The sequence below is a fragment of the Zonotrichia leucophrys genome, chromosome 5 (genome assembly GCF_028769735.1).
Source record: "Zonotrichia leucophrys gambelii isolate GWCS_2022_RI chromosome 5, RI_Zleu_2.0, whole genome shotgun sequence".
NCBI lineage: Eukaryota > Metazoa > Chordata > Aves > Passeriformes > Passerellidae > Zonotrichia > Zonotrichia leucophrys.
The window spans coordinates 10,232,580-10,247,986 of record NC_088175.1 but is presented as its reverse complement, the minus strand read 5'-3'; the positions used below and the strand labels follow the sequence as shown (position 1 = coordinate 10,247,986).

At 33.9% G+C, this 15,407-nt stretch overlaps 1 protein-coding gene across 2 annotated transcripts in view; it reads left to right on the top strand.

The window, feature by feature from the left end:
* PPP4R4 (protein phosphatase 4 regulatory subunit 4) overlaps positions 1 to 15,407 on the top strand; it is a 58,351-nt gene that overhangs the window by 41,768 nt on the left and 1,176 nt on the right. For both annotated transcript variants that reach the window (XM_064714773.1, XM_064714774.1), the window contains 12 exons: positions 556 to 633; positions 1,443 to 1,526; positions 2,635 to 2,817; positions 3,530 to 3,635; positions 4,399 to 4,546; positions 5,048 to 5,192; positions 6,058 to 6,099; positions 8,128 to 8,203; positions 8,627 to 8,707; positions 9,036 to 9,129; positions 9,564 to 9,634; positions 10,400 to 10,535. In XM_064714773.1, coding sequence (XP_064570843.1) covers positions 556 to 633; positions 1,443 to 1,526; positions 2,635 to 2,817; positions 3,530 to 3,635; positions 4,399 to 4,546; positions 5,048 to 5,192; positions 6,058 to 6,099; positions 8,128 to 8,203; positions 8,627 to 8,707; positions 9,036 to 9,129; positions 9,564 to 9,634; positions 10,400 to 10,535 — 1,244 coding nt within the window. The remainder of the gene's footprint in view (positions 1 to 555; positions 634 to 1,442; positions 1,527 to 2,634; positions 2,818 to 3,529; positions 3,636 to 4,398; positions 4,547 to 5,047; positions 5,193 to 6,057; positions 6,100 to 8,127; positions 8,204 to 8,626; positions 8,708 to 9,035; positions 9,130 to 9,563; positions 9,635 to 10,399; positions 10,536 to 15,407) is intronic.

The following is a 15,407-nucleotide window of genomic DNA, read 5'->3' as shown; positions in this document are numbered from 1 at the left end:
CCTCAAGTTTGTGTTATGCTTGCTATAAAAGCTTTTTAATAGCATGGACTGCTGGTGTTTTTTAAAAATTTGCATGAGACTTATGAATCTCTGAGTCTTATGAGTCACTGTCAAAAACCAAAAGGAGTAAGGAGTGGAAACTTCAGGTGGAAGGTTGGGGAAACTTAAAATCCAGCACAGGATAAGAAAATTTTGCATTTCATCTTCTGTAAGTTATTCAGCAGGCTGACTCTTAACTCTCGTAATTTACAGCATTTGAATATTCCTCAAGGAAATTTCTAGCCTTGCAGTGCAGCCTAAAAATTTCTTGTTAAATGTGAAATAGAGTTAATTTCAAAAGCAGGTTTCATAGTTAGATAATAGACCTGTTTCTTGTCTCATGGTCTTTATATAAGCTTGTTTTTAATGTGATCCATGGGAAAGTACACAACTTTAGGAAGCTGATATTAAACACTTTTTTCTGTGTCTCTTCATGCTTGCTGTAAAGTAAGAAAGCAGTGTTGAGCCATAGAACTAAAGAATGTTTCACCTTGCTATCTTTCTGTCATTTTCTAGGTTGCTAAGCTTTTAAATTCTGATGTGTATACAATACATAAAGAACTGGTTACGCTATTACAGGATGAGTCACTGGAGGTAACACACTTTAATTGGAACTTTTTTGCTTGCTACATTGAGGCAGATAATCTTCATGTTTAATAACTCTTCACTACCAAAGTAGAGTAACAATTTGAAATTATTAACAGCTTTTTGCTTCTGTTGCACAGACTCTGCATAAAGACGCCAGCCTTCTGTGAATAAAAAGGAGGAACATAGGAAGGTGTTTGAATTTAGTAAACCCACACTAAATTTATTAGCTTTTAAAAATAGTAATTCTAACTAGTTTTAATTGCTATATTATTTATTACCTTGCAAACTCTAAAAAGCTTTGGGTTTGGTACTATATTAAAATAATAGTTGAGAGCATTCAAGGTCTTTTGCTTTGTTTCATTTTTATTGTCCAGTTGAGGAGGAGATTAAGAAGTTGTGTATGGTTAGAAGATCAAAATATTCAGAAAGAGTTTTGGCCCATGGTAACTTGCATAGAACATGGATCAGTTATATTGCAGTTAGCACAGTAAGACTTTTTAGGATGTAAAAAAGATACATGTTCAAGAAAAAAACCCCACCATTTCCTCTGATACTGGTTTCTCTGGTAGCAAGTTAGACTACTCCAGTTAGAAAACTTGTCTGATCACATACATAAAAACTGAGACCTGTAATGCTTATATTACTTACTGCATTAAAATATCAGTCATTAATGCAACTAATCAATGCAATTAATCTCCATTTTCCTTTCAATATGAGAGAGCAGTAACTTGAAAGGTGTCAGCAGGGATATGTTGGTGAGAGTTAAAAACGGAGTTAATTTACAGACCTCTTTCATGCAGCCTTTCTTTAAATAGGTGTTAGATGCCCTAGTAGGTCACCTTCCTGAAATCCTTGAACTAATGACTAATAGAGGAGAAAACAATGGATCAGAAAGCAAGGTGGGTATTCTCATGGGGTTTTTCAAATTTTCTTTCCTAAATGAGGGTAGTAAGAAATTTCAGACAAATTTTGTAGGAAGAGGCTTTCATGTTTAGTTTCTGCTTTGAAGAGATACAAAGTTTCAATTTTTTTTTATTGTTGACATTATAAGCTTTAACATTAAAAAAATTTGGAAAGATTAGAGTTAATATGAAAATGAACAGTTTATACATGTTCTTTTTCTAATTAACCACAGTTAAGTGAAAACAAAACTTGGTTTTGTGTTAAGGGATCAATAGCTAATACCTGTTTTAAATTTTTTCATATTGATGTATCAGTTGCTCATGGGTGCCATTTTCAGGCTTCTGCTAGAAGGAAATCTATTTCCTGAAGTGAAGACACTGAATTAAGAGATCTGTACTCAGCTCCCATCTTTTCTAATTTAATTGTATGTGTCTCTGGATGATGGTTTATTCCCTGACTCCTCACCTCTAAGATGGAACAGAAAGGATGCTGGTTTTGAGAATACTTCCTAAATGTATGATTAATTGAGATATTGCAGTAGTATAAGAACTGAAGAAATTAATTCTCTTGTACGTGAAGAAGTTGACAGTGTAATTTAAAAATTTGAATTTGTCAGTTGTTTACAGCTGTAAATATATATAACATATAGCAAATGCAGTGTCAGGTGTGGCAGTTTGTTTAATTTTTCCTAATATTAGAGGGAATTTAGCTTGGCTACTAAAAATTCTTTGCCTTCTACTGAGAAAAGGTGTACAATTCCTACTAAAATTAATTCCTACTAGAACTAATTAGGGGATTGAGAACAATAACTGCAAAGATTAAGAGGATAAAAGAGAATTGGGATTCATTTGGTTTGAGGAAGAGAATGCTGAGGAGAGTTGGCGTAATGGTTTTAATATCTGTAAAAGTGTGTTCCAAAGAGAACGGTGTTTAGTTTTCCTTTGTCAGGAGAAGGGATTAGAGATGAAAGTGTATTTAGCTAGGTACTAAAATACCTTTTGTATTAGTCTTCCCTTCTTCTATTGTTGTGATTTTCTTTTTAAGTATAGTGACAAGACACACAGCTTGAAAATGTAAAATTATTGTTTATCTTTCTGTTTCTAGTTACTCTCTATTCCTGACTTGATTCCTGCATTAACGACAGCAGAACAGAGAGCAGCGACTTCTTTAAAATGGAGAACACACGAGAAGTTACTGCAAAAATATGCTTGTCTCCCTCATATCATATCAAGCGATCAGATCTATTACCGTTTTCTTCACAGGATGTTGACAATCATTTTGACAAATGTGAGCCCACCTGTCGCTTTCTCATTTGTTTTGATTTGTTAATGCAAGTTAGACCACTGGATATTTGCTATGTGTAGTTCTTCCTGTGTTATATTAAATTCCTATCCTTTTCATATGGTATATCAAGCCCTGTCATTATTTCTATGAGATTTTTTGCTGAAAACTTGCCCCCATTTGAGGAGCAAAATTTGGATTGACAGTTTTCCTCCTCCCCAAGACTTCTTCATTTCCTTGTGCTCATCATCAGTTTGTTTCTAGTTAAATCAAAACCTTTTCCTCTGAAATATGCCTTCTTTTTCCCGATTCCATACCTTGGTTTGTTCTTTATGAAAGAACTCTGCATTTCTAAAGTAAATTTACATTTAGAGCTACTAGTCTGAAATTTTACTGAGTTAATTGAAGAATAAAACTGTTGTAAAAGAAGATGATGTGAATTTTATTTCTAACATCTGCAATACAGAAGGTGCCTTGCAGACATGGAATATTTTAAGGTGCTTATGAAATAGTTAAATCTACAAACTGGGCAGAAGGAATAAAAAAGCAGGTGTTTCATGAATAGGCCAAACTTCCTAATTCTGTCTTGCATTATGACATCTATTTAAAAATTTATAAAGTTAGTCTACTTTTTAGCTATTTTTTTTCTAATTCTCTAGAAGTTTTTAGTCATACTCTTGCAGATACATTTAACTGTGTTTCCTTTATTTCTTTCAAGAATGTGCTGCCAGTGCAGAAAGCAGCAGCTCGGACTCTGTGCGTTTATTTGCGCTACAATCGCAAACAGGAACAGAGACACGAGGTTATTCAGAAACTGATCGAACGTAAGAGATGATCTTTCCTCCATTACTGGGAAATGAAAGCTAGTTTTGGCTGAAGATCTGTTTACAGTTACATTTATTCAGTGTAATTTCCTTCCATCATCGGAGGGCCTATGCTTAGAAAACATTCAGTTGCTCATATTATCACCAGCAAAATGTACTGTGCATGTGCGAGGAATAGAGCTGGAGCTTATATAAGTTTATAGAAAGGGCTTGAGGAAGAGGCAATGCAGAAACTGATAATATGCCAAGACCTTTCCAGCCCTACTTCTTTTAGCCAAAATTACTAAGTTGTTGGTGCAGCAATATAAAAAACAGAGTTCTGCTGTAGAAGTAAAATTCTCTAGAGACTTCAGCATAATAAGTCTCAGAAATTAATTTATTAATCAGTCACCTATATTTGATGTTTTGGTGTATGCTGTGTGTTTTAAAGATAGCTTAGGAGTCTTAACAATCCTCATTAACATTCCTTGATGTTCACACAGTAATTTTGATATTCCTGTGACATGGTTTGAAAGGCATACAGGACTTTGTTAACACTGTAGCTAGTTCCCTTGTTCTTTTGCTTTTTCAAGTGTTCACTGACAGAATTGATTGAATTTAGAATGTTAGTTTTTTACTAAAAGAAAGAATTGAGATAGGCTGAGAATATGTCTTTTGATGCCTGTGATTATCATCTTTTAAGTCAAAGGTCAGCCTGTGAAATGTTTTCTGTCTGACATTGAAAATTTGACAGATAATATATGCAAATTTTTTTTTTTTTCAGAACTGGGCCAAGGAAAAAGTTACTGGAACAGACTTCGTTTTTTAGATACTTGTGAATTCATTATGGAACTGTTTTCAAAATCATTCTTCTGTAAATACTTCTTTTTACCTGTGCTTGAACTTACCCATGACCCAGTGGCAAATGTCAGGTATGTAGAATATGTACCAGTGTACAGGAAAAAAAGCTATAAATAATATATTAAGAAATACTGTTAAAAGTTTTATATTTTGCTTAAATAATGGAACTTGAGTGAAAACATAAAGAGCCTTCAGAATGACCAGTACAAAAGATGCAGGGGAGTGTGGGAATGGTGCTAGAAAATCCCAGAAGCAGGGCAGTAGGTAACTGATAAAGTTAGGTGTGCATATCACTTGGAAAATCCAGAGGTCTCCTTATTTTTCTAGATTTAAAAAGAAACCCAGACAAACCAAAGATGTTTATGGTCTGTATTCATGATCTATGGAGACTTTTTGAAAACAGTATGTCTGGAATCAACACATAAGTAACAATCACTTCTGAAAAATTAGACCACCTAATTATTTTGTGTCAAATGCTAGCTTGTTATACATTGAGAATTAATAATATATATTAAGCATCTGCATCAAAAAGTGAATATTTGGGTTGTTTGTTTGTTTGTTTGTTTTTGTAGAATGAAGCTATGCTATTTATTGCCAAAAGTCAAATCTACTCTGAAGATTCCCACTGATAAACATTTACTTCAGCAGCTGGAATTATGTATAAGGAAACTTCTGTGTCAAGAGAAAGACAAAGATGTCTTGACTATTGTGAAAAGAGTAAGCATTTTTCTTTTTAAGCAGTGTTTAATCTTGGGTTTATCACTGAAAGCTAAGATGACTAAAGTTATGCTTTCTGTGGATTTTCGCAATGTAAGAACAGGAGATAAAAAATTCCATTCTCTATTATGTAATTTTGAACAATTAAAAGATGATGTAGTATAGTATGTTCTGTGAATTTCAGGAGTGTTAATGTTTCCTTGGTTACTTAGATTGCAGTTATTTTGTAGTGAATCAAATTCAGGATTTTGGCTCAATGACCATTTATTAAATAAAAAGACTAGAGAAAGATTGAACGTTGATTCTAGTAGAACTCATCAGGTTTGTGAGACAGAGATATCTTGTTAGACTAGATATTTTTCAATATACAGACAAAGCATTTGCAGGATTTTGAAATGCTACAAATGTCTTTTTAATGCGAATATTTTAAAAAGTGCATCTTTCAAAATGTCCATGCTTAGTCTCAAATTTAGAAACCATGAAGTGAAATAGCTCAAGTAGGTGGCTTCCTTACAGGACCAGTCTGCCGGAGAGAGACTGGGTGAGCACCTGTGTGGAACCTTCTGAGTTAGACACAGGTTCCTGAGTTGCTTTTTTCAGTCCTGGTTCCTATGCCTGTGCTATAGCTATTCTTGCTGTGGTGCTTCCTTGAGTGTATTTTGACTTCCATGCAGATATTCCGTGAATCTATTCATTGTGAGTCTCAGCAGGGCTCTGAGAATACTCTCTGATGCTTTTAAACTGCATTTGTGCCATAAAAATAAAAACATAGGCTTTAAATATGTAGGAAGAAAAGGCAATTCTTTACTTCATGGTATGACACTCTGTAGAGTAATAATAAATAATGGTTTCATTTTCTTTGTAGACAGTGTTAGAATTGGACAGAATGGAGATCTCTGTAGATGCTGTAAGTACTTATTAACTTTAATACTTACCAGCTACTCTTAGTTTCCATTTTTGTGTAGTGACTTTTTGTTTTTATTGATTTCATTTTGAAGTTTCAGAAAAGATTTTACGAAAATGATTTATTGGATCAAGAAAAAGAAAGGCAAGAACATCTCCTTTTGGAAATGGTATATTTTATCAGTACACTGTAATTATTTTAAAATAGTTTCTAGCTCCATATTAAGGAGGCAGTAATTTTAAGGTGTAGGGGAAATTTGTATTTTGGAGAGACTCAATAGGTTTATTATCTCTCTGTGGTTTCATTTTATACTTAATAATAGGGTTAAGTCCTTCAAAGTAACATGTAACATTTTTTTTCTTTACTACCTAAATTTTGCTGTATCAATTAGAAAGGCACACTTGAGTTTCTTGAGAAATACCATGCATATCATGATAAACTGACCAATGAAAGACCTCAGAGTTCACATACAGCTTCCCTAGGCAAAGAAATTAATCTCGTAACTTCTTTTGTCCTAAGGAAGCCAAAGAATGCTCTGTGTTACAGGCTTTCCAATTAGCCAGGAAAGAGAGAAAAGCGAAAGGTGCAGTAGGCACTTCAGCACACAGCTTATATCTTCATCTCATCTCCACAAAGCCTAAATTAGACCACTGCAGTCCTCCTGTCTCTGCCTCCCCTCCAGCCTGAGGTGGGAGAAGCTGAGCAGCTGACAGGATTCAGAAGATCCTAAAATTGTTAGTATGGTTCCTGTGACTTGTAGTAAATAAACTTCTTTGTAGTGAACCAGAAGAGATTCAGGAGTGTCCCAAAAATGTCCTTGTTTCCTCCTTTGTGGTCGACTTTGATGTCAATGGGTATTGCAGGTCAGTATGAGCAAATATACCTGAGCCACAGATTTCCTGCCACTTCAGTGTCCTGAGCCAGCTGGATTCTCAGACCTGCACACACACACTCAACTCAAAGTCTTGAACTTGGCTCAGGCAGTCTGCAGGTAGATACAGTCAATGCTTTTGTACTGAAAGTGTTTGCCTGGTGCAAAAGAGCCTCCTGTGTGTTGTATGATATCAATTTTTGCCCTGTTTCTACAGCTGCAGTTTAGAAAAGCACCTGAATTTTTATGGTATAGGCCACTAATATGTGCAGCCCTTCTGTATCACAAAGGCCTCATTAGCACTGTCTGTGATGCTTTTGGGGAACCTGAGAGGGACACAGGGAACTGGGACATGTTGCAGTCCCAAACATATGAAGAGCCATGCAACCCACTTAAAAAAGATTTTAGTACTGAATATGTTAGTAAGTTTCCTTCATTTTAGTAGCTGATTTTGTAGGAACTATTTTCCAGCAACCCTGACCTGAATTAATTACCTCTTTCTTTTCTTGACTGGGTAGTAAGTAGAATGACATGAAAAATATAGATTAGAGCAGTTAGGGTTCACTTAACTTTTATTGTGAAAATGGTATAGAATATTAGCTAATATTGTATAGTTTTTTGAAGCTGGTGTGATATCTACTCATCAAATGGAATATATTTTTAGGCTGAGTAGTATTACAGAAGGGCAAATAAATTCCATGAACGTGAACAATTTTACATAGTTGATTTTGTCATAAAGATTTATCAACTGTAGATGTTAATTTTAGATCTTTATAAAGTTTGAATATATGTGACACAGCTTAAAATCTAAGAAAAACATTTTCATTGAATTGTATGAAATAAAAGTGTTGCCTGTTCTGTTTTCAGGGTGTCTGTGTTACAGAAAATTTTTACATTGCCAGCTGCCAATGTCTGTATCTTTTTGAATATAAAAAATGCCAAAAGCCAAGCATAATTTTAATTATAAGTTCTAGATGTGAGCTTTCTTCAGATTGTGGTTCTAAAATGAGATATGTACCCTGATTTCTTTCTGTATTACTTAATTGGTTCTCTGGATATTCATGAGGAATTGTAGAGCAGGAAAGTAGAAATGAACTGTTACTTGGAAACACATTTACTTTTATCTGGGTAATATCTAAGAAAATTATTCATTCTTTTAGGAACAATTAGAAAAAGAGAAGCAGAAAAATGAAGGAAGATCTACAAATATTAATGATAAAATGTTTGAAAAGAAACGTAAGTTTGTTTATTTGTGTACATGTTTATGCATGCTTTACTCTTCTACAAAGGTAGTAGAGAAAGGAGCAGGAAAGAGACTCTTATATACAATAAACAGAGATTTAGAAATTGGATATAAAAATTGTTTCTATGTATTAATGAAGTTTTTTATGAAAAATGGCCTCATATTATGTATAATAGATAATAACACATATATTTATTTTGGCTTTATTAATAAAATACATTACAGTTTTAGTTCTCTGTTATTTTTCATTTTGGGATATAGTGTAAGTACTTGTCTGTGGTATTTCTGAAGTGCTAGTAGCACTGGATTAGATAGTATTACTCTTTGCTCCAGGACTGATATGTCTGCTCTTTTATAAAAATTTAAGTTTTAAGAGGGAAGGGATTTTACTGGACTGTTTTTTGGTTTTTTTGTAGGTAGAGACAGTAAAACATCGTCAGTGTTGGCAAAAAGTATCAATCTCTCTATTTCTGGAAGCTCTTCTGGTACATCAGCAGGTAAGAAGAGTTCAAAAACTCACTGAAACACTTTGATTTCACATCATCAGATTAAACCCCAGTAAAACTGCTGCTGACATCTTTGGACCCAAGTTACACCTACTGCACAGAGGAAAAGATAGAACTAAATGTATTTTCTATGGTTTTTAGTTTTGTTTCACTCTGTAATATATAAATAGTGACTTAAGATTTATTTTTTTAAATTGAAGTATTAAATAATCTCGTTCCTTCATTTACCATAGATTGACAGAAAAATATATTTTAAAGTGTTTTTTAATTATTGAGGAAATGTAATATTCATATTAAAAAATGTTCTTTATAATTTTAGGCAAAGAAGAAAAAAAATCCAAGCTGGTTCGAAGCCAATCTTTCAGTACTCAAGTACTGCATCCAAAATACAGCAACATAGACAAGTGCCCTAAGTATCTTTATAATCTTCATTGCTTACCTCCTAGGCAAATGTTTGCTAATAGTCAGCTCTTATGAAATGAATGCTCATGGATCTCTGAAAGCTGTGATGTGCTCACTGAGTTGTGACTTATGTTTTCAGCTTTCTGTTTAATTGATTAACTGAAGAAGAAACATCTGAGGCATGCTGAGGCCTAGAAATGGTTATGAATTCCTTTTAAGTTAATAAATGTCTCCTTTTATCATATATTAAAAGTAATTTTCCATATGAATTGCTAAATCTAATTTCCTACATTTCTTAAAGACATTTCAGCACAACTTTCTCATTTAATTTCTTCATATAAACTCAGAAATAACCTCCAATACTATTAAACTGCAGGATGATATAATTGAGAGGAACACTTTTGGAAATAACCAATTTGGTTTTGTTTTGCTTTGTTTTTTAAAGTAAAAGTTCTGCTACAGGATATACATCTTCAGTGCCAGGGACGGGAAAGAGTTGTATGTTATCCTTTAGTGGTAAGTAGGTTACTAGAATGTGTTTTACTTCACTTTTTTTGCCAATAGGGCCCAATTAGGCAGGCATACTCTAAGATATCATTCTCCTAAAGAAAACAGAATAATAGGTATCCAATTTATATGGGCATTTAAGTGCTAGTCTAGTAAGTGTATTTTTCAGATTTTTTTTCTCCTACACATTTGTTTTAATTTACATTTAAAAATAGTAAAAATAAACTGAGTTTGCCATGTCCTGGTTGGAATTTCAGGTATCATAAAAAGGTTGAGTTTGGAGTTTTTCCCCACCTATTTTACATGAGGAGAATGAATATTATGTAAAAATTCTACTGAATTAAGAGAGAGAAACTACTGTTTGGAGTTCTGTACACTAAATTTTAAAGAGTTTGGATGATTAAAGATAAGATTGAGATGAATGGCTTCCTAGAGAAACCTGTCTTTCAATTCACTACCATTAGCCACTAGGCAATTAAATTACATTAAAGAGCTAAATTTTAAGCAGCTAAAATTTGGCCTAAGAAATCACACTCTTTACATACATTAAATATATGAATATTTTCTTTGAAAATGTGTATTCCAGTTATTTAGTGGGACTGTTTAATAAAAATGCTTGAAGAAATATTAAGTAGAAACCATTCCATTAAAATTTGGGATTAGTGCCATAGGAAATAAGCCACTATTGTCACAGGACAAACAGCTTATTCTGTTTACTTTCTGTGCGGTGTTTTCAAAAAAGTTCTTTGTCTAAGCTGCCCCTGTGTATTTCAGATGACTCCTTCAGGGCTCATGCTGCTGGCAATAGTGGGAGTGCTGCCTTCCCTTCCAGCTCTTCTCGCAACTTATTCAACTCAGCTGACCAGAAGAGCAATGGCAATAAGGAGAGTCAGACCCGAAGGATGAGCATGTAAGTTGTTGACAAGATGTTAATCTGAGCCTAGGGGTAACATTTTCAAAGGGAACTCAAAAGAGCCATGTAAAAAAAAATTAGGCCTGTATTTATTATACTTTTTTCTGCACACGGATTTTGAAATACTAAAATAGCAGGGTAGAAATGTGATGTATGTAATTGTAACTGTTTCTAAGATGGCATTACCTTCTAATTAGTCTTCCACATTGTTTCTCCTGCACATATTTGCATTCACTGGTATATAATTGAGAGGGTGGAATGGGAAAAAGTGAAGGTTAGTGCCTTTGATGTGTAATAACTACAGTCACAGTGATTTGGCTGCCTGTAGTTGGAGAAATAGAAGTATTTTTAGACTACTTAGTTTCTGATTTTCCTTCATTTTGTGGACTTATATATGTTTTATCATTATGTAACAATTCCATTATGAACCTTGAGCCTTACAATGAACTGGTGCTGGTATTTGTTATTAATGCTGACTCCTTTGCCTTACCATTTACAAAAAACCAAAAAATCAATGCTAGGCATCTCCCTCAGGCTGCTTTCCTTTAAACATCAGCCAGTGCTGTTCAGCATTTTGCAAGAACAAAATCAAAGATGTATTTTTTGCTCCTGTGCTAAAACTGTAAATCATAGAAAATCACTGTGACACACACTCACCCAGATCCCTGTAGACTCTAGCAGCAAATTCCCTGCAGATTCCTTTTACACTATAACTAAATTACTGTCATTGGACTAGCTGCAATTTTGTGGGCTCAAACTGAGACTTTTCTTTGCTAGCAGAGATTTGCATTCTAAGTCAAGGCAGAATGCCTTGGAAGGAGCCAGCTACAGAAAGAAAGGGAGTCTGGGAAAGCAGACTTCAATGTATAATGAAACTACAGCTGGAAGCTAAGATAGGAAAGAGAAAACATCTTATACTGGTTTGCTAGGTAGAGAGAGGAAACAATAGTGATGATCTGTTTTGGTGAATTAAATATCTGGATGAACACATTTTTCCACTTCTGTATTTTCAGTTTCCTTTAAAAAATAAACCAAAATATCTTGCCAGCTTTAGTCAGTATTTTAAGTTAATAAAATTACTAAATTGCAATATAAAGCACTAAAATAAGAAATTCTCAGGACAATATTCATTTAGCTCCTTGTGTACATGATTTTTTTTCTGCTGGAATTTTACCGTCTTCACTCTACAAGATAAATTGTTTTCTGGAATGAACTCAAGCTTGCACAGTGACCTGTAGTTTTTAAAACTGCTTTTATTTTGTAGAGAAGGTTGGAAGGTAAGTTGTGAATGCAGATGGCCTCTGTTAAGTAAGTGGCTTCACAGGAAGAGTACTTAAAGGTGCCAAATCACTTTGCCCTCTGTCCCTGTCTTTGCTAGCGTCTAATGGCTTCTCTTAATACCACCCTCAGCACTTCAGACTTTCTGTAGGTGATCATTAGGGGGTCACTTATTTCAAAGTGCACCATTTCAAAGTCAGCAGTTAGATTAGTAGACATGCTGACATTTTCAGTTATCTCTAAAGTAAATGGGGCATTTATCTTGAGAACATAAAATTTAATGGAGTGGTGCATAGTTTAAAAAATTAGGTGTGCTCAAAACCTCATTTTCTTTCACCCTAATCACTGAAGGCCTCCTTTCCTCACTTTAAAAAACAGAAAATTAGTTCAAATGTTGTCAATATTTTTAGCAATCTGTAGAAATTCCAATTACTTGCTGTGCCACAAGGATTTGGGGAAAATTAATAGATTAATATTCACGAAGCTGTGAGGTGCAAAGGTTAGTTAGACATATTTTTTTATCACATAAAACATTTCCAAATTTCAAAGGTTTTTTTATCTTTCATTTAAAATAAAACTGATATCTTTTGTTTAAATACAGAGGGATGGGAAAAGGCTCACACAGAGCAGTTTGCACTTTTGTCTTCAGGCAGGAGAGTGGGATGTAAGAAACACAGCTTCAAGTCTCTGTGTACCATTCCCAAACGAATACCCTCAGAGCAGAGTATTTGAAAGTAGGTATCTGATCAAACACAGTGATCTGGGTGCTTTGTCTGGTTCAGAAAGTCCCTGAACTGCATGGGGTCAGAAGCTAAAGAGGATGTATCGGGGGAAAAAAACATTTTTGGGAAAAGAAGAGGAAGCTTAGGATGTCCTACATTTAGTTCTGAATAAGTTTTAGTATTCTGTGTTCTTATGGGAAAAGACATCTCTCAAGCTGGTCTAATGTCTGCTGTGCTGTAGATTCAACTTCTCTTTTGTAAACTGACCCAATACTTAACTGTTTTCATAAGAAAATGAAGCAGCTCTATGAGGATATATTAAGAGATACAGATACAGGAATGTCTGGTGGTAAATACATTCAATCACACACATGTTTAGCTGTACTTTTTTATCTTTTACTCAGGAAATCAGGCCTGGTGCTAAATATATGCACACTTAAATTAAAAATAAACAACAACAAAACAGCAAAAAGATCAGTTTCAAGGAAGCATTATTTTCTAAGTTTGATGATGGAAAAAAATGATATCCAAATATATAAGCAGCTGACAGAAATGACTCTGTGAGAAGAATTTGACAATTGTACAGTGAGAGGTACAATTGAATAGATGCTCATAAATGAGCACCACCTTTAGTGGACTGACTCAGGCAGAAAACTCACTAAGGTGAGAAAACAATAATTGAGTGTTTGTTTAGAGTGTATCATCATGCAGATTCATGTATATGCTGGTTAAAATTTGCACTGATCATCTCAATTCTGGCAAGACCTAATTTTTAGTTTCCTGGCTCTGCAGCTTGAGTAGGGTAACTTCTAAAATGTTTCTTTTTCTAAGTAAATATGTGGGCAGTAACACAATAATTAAAGTATAAACAGATAAAATTAATGATTCTTGGTTTGAAGTGGTATATGTTTGGATTAAATATTGTTTAATTGCTTAAGCCTAATATTTCCCATAAAATTGCTCTACAGAATATTGGCAAGTATTCACTTTTGACAATATAGTGCAGTTTGCAGGGATGAAGAATTTCTGATTTAATATATGATAGTGCTCTAGGAAACTTTCAAAACTCAGAGTTACTTTGGTGGAGAACTGAAGTATTTTCTTACCACACTCATGCATTCAAACATTCAGTTTGAACTAGTTCTCAATTATGTGCCAATTAAAGTTTTATCTCTTTTTGAAAATAACACAGCTGCAAGAAAAAAAAATAGTAAATCATGATCCAGTGCTCACAAGGAGGTGACAAGGAAGTATTGTTTTAGTGTAGGGGTCAGTTGCTAGGTCTTAGGTAATACTTAGGCCATAGAAAATGCCAGAATTATGCTAAAGCAGCACCCATATAACTTAATGAGGGAATCACAAAGAGAAGACTACCTGCTTAAAGTACCTGATGGACAGGAAAGAATCAGAAAAAGCCCTGGTTGAGTACTTTGTCCACAAGAGATCTTGCTTAATATGCAGAGCAGAGAAGTTTTTCTGACTTTCTGTTGAAGAGTTGCCAGTTAGATCATGAATCGTCCTAGCGCAGACATTGACGTAAATCATGAACACTGTGTTCTGTCAAGCAGTGTGATCTTCTATCATTAGGCCATGTAGCTTTATTATATTCTTTTGAATGTTTTCAGTTTTATGAGATTGTTAGATATAAGATGTTTTGCTTGAGTTTATATTGCTGTAAAATGACTGAAAAGGTTCAACATGCAATTATTTAAAACTATTTAGAAACTTTATAGATTTGTCAATGAATAGATCCACTTCATAGATATATATATAGCATTTAAGTATTTTGCATCTTGCCTATAGACATACAAATATTGGCTGATATTATTTCACTTTTAATCAAAACTTTCTTTAAGGATGTGTGGTACAGGTTTTCCATCTTTTAAAAAGAGGGAGTAGATTTATTGTTGCATAAAAATATTTTTCTAAGTTATTATTATAAAATTCTAATTTATTATTAGTAAGTTAATTTTTAATGCAACAATAAATCTAAATAAATATCAGTATTTTATAAGATGCCCACAACTGACCTATAAGACATCCAGTTTGATGCATGTACCAGTTATATGTTTAAGATAAGTATCTTAAACTGTCTTTCATCTAGTCATATAATTGCTTACAAAGTTAAGCACAAGATGAAATAGCTCTGCCGCTGATATGCTACATTTGGAGTTGGTTACTTACAGTTTTTAATCATGTTTTCATCATGGCATTTAAGATGCTGAAAGTTCCCAGTTCCAGTGGGACTGGCTTGTGTTTTGTGTCCCATTTCTATGATGGAGCTAGTAGGTATCCTGGCACTGATATATTATCATATCATATATGCAGTTTTAAAGCAGTGAAACAGAACAATATATTGTGTTATTTGTAAATGATAGTGTAAAATATTGATGCAAATTAGTTTTTCCAAGAGTTCTAAAAGTTACACCCATCTTGGAAATATTTCTGTCTGATACAAATTGTTTTTAATTGACATCTACAACTCTTTGAAACTGAAAACAATATATCTAAAGATTAAAAAATTAAGGCATGAAAAATCCAGAAATTACCTAAATGACCTTGTGGTCAACAGAACAGCTAGAAATCACAGAGCAATGTGCCAGACTTTTGGCATAGCCAAAATAGCCATTAATAGACTGCTTGTGCCACCTTAATCATCTCACTCAGATGCATCTCTACAAGAACTTCTCTAGACACCTGAATGGAGAACTTCACCCTTCTTGAGAAGAATGCCCTCAGAATATATCCATTTGGCTTTTTCACTGGGTGCAATAGAACAGCTCATAATTTTTAAAGTACAGCAGCTAAGAGCTATGTTAAAATGTTCTGCATGATAGCAGTTTAATATGTTATGCAAGTTAGTAATATA